Here is a 3,690-nt window from a genome sequence, read left to right on the forward strand (position 1 = left end):
TTTTGAGACGGAGTTTCACTCTTGTTGCCCAGGCTGGAGTGCAATGGCATGATCTCGGCTCACTGCAACCTCTGCCTCTTGGGTTCAAGTGATTTTCCTGCCTCAGCCTCCCTAGTAGCTGGGACTACAGGTGCCCGCCACCACACCCAGCTAATTTTTGTATTTTTAGTAGAGACGGGGTTTCACCATGTTGGCCAGGATGGCCTTGATCTCTTGACCTCGTGATCCACCCGCCTCGGCCTCCCAAAGTTCTGGGATTACAGGTGGGAGCCACCGCGCCCAGCCCCAAAGCAACTTTTATTTATCCTGTTAACTGTTGTGGACTCTCCTTGCTTCTGTTACTAAGTCTACTAAATGCCTTAATGGTATAATTCTGAGTCTCATCCAATACCCTCACTTTCCTATTCATTCAGAACTTCTGCTCCTGGATTCTCAAGGAATGAAAAAGCACCTACTGTGAAAATTTGTTCTAATTACAGTGGGACAAAGTCAGAGGCAGGAGGCACAGGCTTCTCTAAGGACCACGTCCTTTTTGTCTCCTGCCCCGTTCACCAACTGCTTCAAGTGTCCCCTCAGTCACTGAGGGATCTGAAGCAATTCTGGCATGACCTAAGCACCAAAGATTTTTTTTTTTTTTTTTGGTGATGGAGTCACTCTGTCACTGAGGCTAGAGTGCAGTGGCACCGTGTTGGCTCACTGCAACTTCCATCTCCCGGGTTCAAGCAATTCTCCTGCCTCAACCTCCCGAGTAGCTGGGATTACAGGCACCTGCTACCATGCCCAGCTAGTTTTTATATATTTTTAGTAGAGACGGGGTTTCATCATGTTGGCCAGGCTGGTCTCGAACTCCTGACCTCAGGTGATCCACCCACCTCGGCCTCCCAAAGTGCTGGGATTACAAGTGTGAGCCACCGCACCTGGCCAAGATCTGCTCTTAAGAGAAGTTACTACTACTTTTTTCCCCCTTAACCATTAAACTATTTTTTTTTTCCATTTACTAACCCTTGATTTTGAAAAGTTAGGACTTCAGTAAAAATCAAACCAGTGTTTGCATATAAACTTTTTGTTGCTATTCACATGCTATGTCAATCTCAGTTGCAAACAGAAAGGACAGGTTGCAGACTAGAACGCCTCAATTCATTTGGAAGGAGGCTTCAAAAGCTAACTCTGTATTCCTTCACCAACAACCAGGCAGCTGCCTTTAACAAGTCTCGGGATTGGATATGCTGGAATTGCTCAACACGGGTCATCAATTCCAACTCAACAACGATGCTACTCAGGTATTTGGTATTTGATGATCAACAGAAATACTTCAGAGCACCTCCCAGCAAAGTTACATAGAGTGACAGGTGGGACTTGTTTAAGGGCGGGACCCAGAGCGGCAGCCCGGGAATGTGCCTGCAGAGCTGAGCTCTGCCCCAGTCTCCACCAGAGAGGGAAGTTGCAGATCTTTCTGGAACAGGCACAATTGGCCACAATTAGAAGTCCAAAGTGTGAACCACTCACTGCTTCTCCTTAGGAACCACCATACGGTGTGTCCGGCAGGCGTTCTGAGAGCCAGAGGACGGCTGCGCCCTGGGGCTGGCCACCGACACACATCGCCCCACCAGGACCACTGAGGCAGCCACTGACCGACATTCCTGTCTACAGGCTCAGAGCCCTCTCAACCACGTGGCCACATCTTCTGCAAAGTGCCGGCCGGGGGCATCCATGACACAACTTTGGGGAACTGAGTGGGCTTCCTCGTCTTTAAGAAAGCAGCGGGCTGGGCTGCTCTCCTGCGGCTCTGGCTCTGCATCCATTCATTCTTTCTGGGTCTGCCTTAGTTCCCGGGTGGTTAATTCGGAAACGGGGCAGGAGTTAAGTTGCCTCCTAGCTGTTTTGTTGATGCTCCAGCCCCATCAAGAGCCAGCTCCTTGCCATTCTGTAAGGCACAGAAGGTGCCTTCAACTAAACCAGGGGACAGTGCAGAGGGTTAAGAGGGGGCCACAAAGAGAGGGCCCCAACTCCTCTTGAGCCAGGGCTCCCTGCAGAACTCCAGGGTCACCTCGCCACCCAGAGGCAAGACAAGTGCACAGGCAGCCACAAGGCGCCCGCCAGGTAGACGGTGTTTCTGCCGTCCCTGCCGTCACCCGCTGGGTCCCGTCCCGCTCCAAGCGTACTCCCGGCCCGCAGGGTGGGAACACGAGGACCACCGTGCCCCACGGGCGGGAGAATCAGGATCGCAACCTCGGCGGAGTCGGCGCCTCTGGGCACCTCCGGCTTCCGCGCCCCGGCCGCGCAGTGACCACCCGGGAGGGGACCTCGGGCGCCCCGCAACCTCCCGGACCCCGTGGGCCTCCAGGTCGCCCCGCTTCCCACCGCCGCGTCCCCTTCGCACGTCCCAGCCCTCAGTGCCGGCCCCGTCCCCGCGTCCCTCCGAGTCCTTAGCCGGGCCGGTTCCCCGCCCGCCGAGCGTACCCATGGCGGCGGCTCCCAGGGCTCCTGCGACCAGCTGGCGGGACTTGCTCCTGGCAGGTGCGGCTCCTCAGACCTGGCATCCAGGTCCGGCCCCGTCGTCCCAGGTGCAGCCCCAGCTCTGTGAGGCGGGGCCACCGGCTCCACCCGGGGGGCGGTGCTGCGGGGAGCAGAGGTCCGTGCTCCCGAGCCGTCGCACGTGGACGCCGGCCCTGGCCCAGGTGCGGGCAGGAATTCTCCGACGGAAGCGCGTGGCAGGCCCGGGGAGAGCCAGTCTAAACGCAGATTCCCAGGCCCCATCCCCAGGCCAGCTGACTCAGGAGGTCGGGGCTGGGGCCCCAGAATGTGCATTTCTAAGAAGTCTAAGGGGAGGTTGTTGCTGCTGGACCCAGGATCACACTTTGGAAACCACTGTGGGAGGAACGCAGGCTTCTGGGTGGGGAGGCAAAACACAGTGGGACAGTGGTCAGCTGTGTGTGTGTGCACGTGCACGCACGTGTGTGTGAGGATTGTGTGTGGGTGTGAGGATTGTGTGTGTGAGCATGTGTGTGAATGAGGACTGAGTGTGAGGGCATGTGAGAATGTGTGTATATAGTTTGTGTGTGAGAATGTGTGTGTGATTGTGTGTGAGAGTGTGTGTGTGTGAGAGAGTGTGTGCGTGGCTTTATTTTGAGATTCAATCTTTGAAAGCATTTCTGGGGGATTCTACATGTCCTTTCTTTAAGAATCATCCTTTCTTTAAGAGGACACAAACAAATGGAAGAACATTCTATGCTTATGGATAGGAAGAATCAATATCATGAAAATGGTCATACTGCCCAAGGTAATTTATAGATTCAATGCTATCCCAATCAGGCTACCACTGACTTTCTTCACAGAACTGGAAAAAACTACTTTAAAGTTGATACGGAACAGAAAAAGAGCCTGCATAGCCAAGACAATCCTAAGCAAAAAGAACAAAGCTGGAGGCATCATGCTACCTGACTTCAAACTATATTAGAAGGCTACAGTAACCAAAACAGCATGGTACTGGTACGAAAACAGAGATATAGACCAATGAAACAGAACAGAGCCCTCAGAAATAACACCACACATCTACAACTATCTGATCTTTGACAAACCTGACAAAATCCATGGGGAATGGATTCCCTCTTTAATAAATGATGCTGGGAAAACTGGCTAGCCATATGTAGAAAGCTGAAACTGGATCCCTTCCTTACACCTTATACAAAA

The 3,690-nt window shown here is 53.2% G+C and overlaps 1 protein-coding gene across 1 annotated transcript in view; it reads right to left on the reverse strand.

Moving 5' to 3' along the window:
* SLC15A1 (solute carrier family 15 member 1) overlaps nucleotides 1–2,541 on the reverse strand; it is a 70,638-nt gene extending 68,097 nt beyond the window's left edge. Inside the window, exon 1 of the mRNA XM_025364447.1 lies at nucleotides 2,461–2,541. Within this exon, the coding sequence (XP_025220232.1) occupies nucleotides 2,461–2,464 (4 nt within the window). The 5' untranslated portion in view covers nucleotides 2,465–2,541. The remainder of the gene's footprint in view (nucleotides 1–2,460) is intronic.
* Nucleotides 2,542–3,690: the final 1,149 nt, after the last annotated feature.

This window comes from Theropithecus gelada, chromosome 17 (genome assembly GCF_003255815.1).
Source record: "Theropithecus gelada isolate Dixy chromosome 17, Tgel_1.0, whole genome shotgun sequence".
NCBI lineage: Eukaryota > Metazoa > Chordata > Mammalia > Primates > Cercopithecidae > Theropithecus > Theropithecus gelada.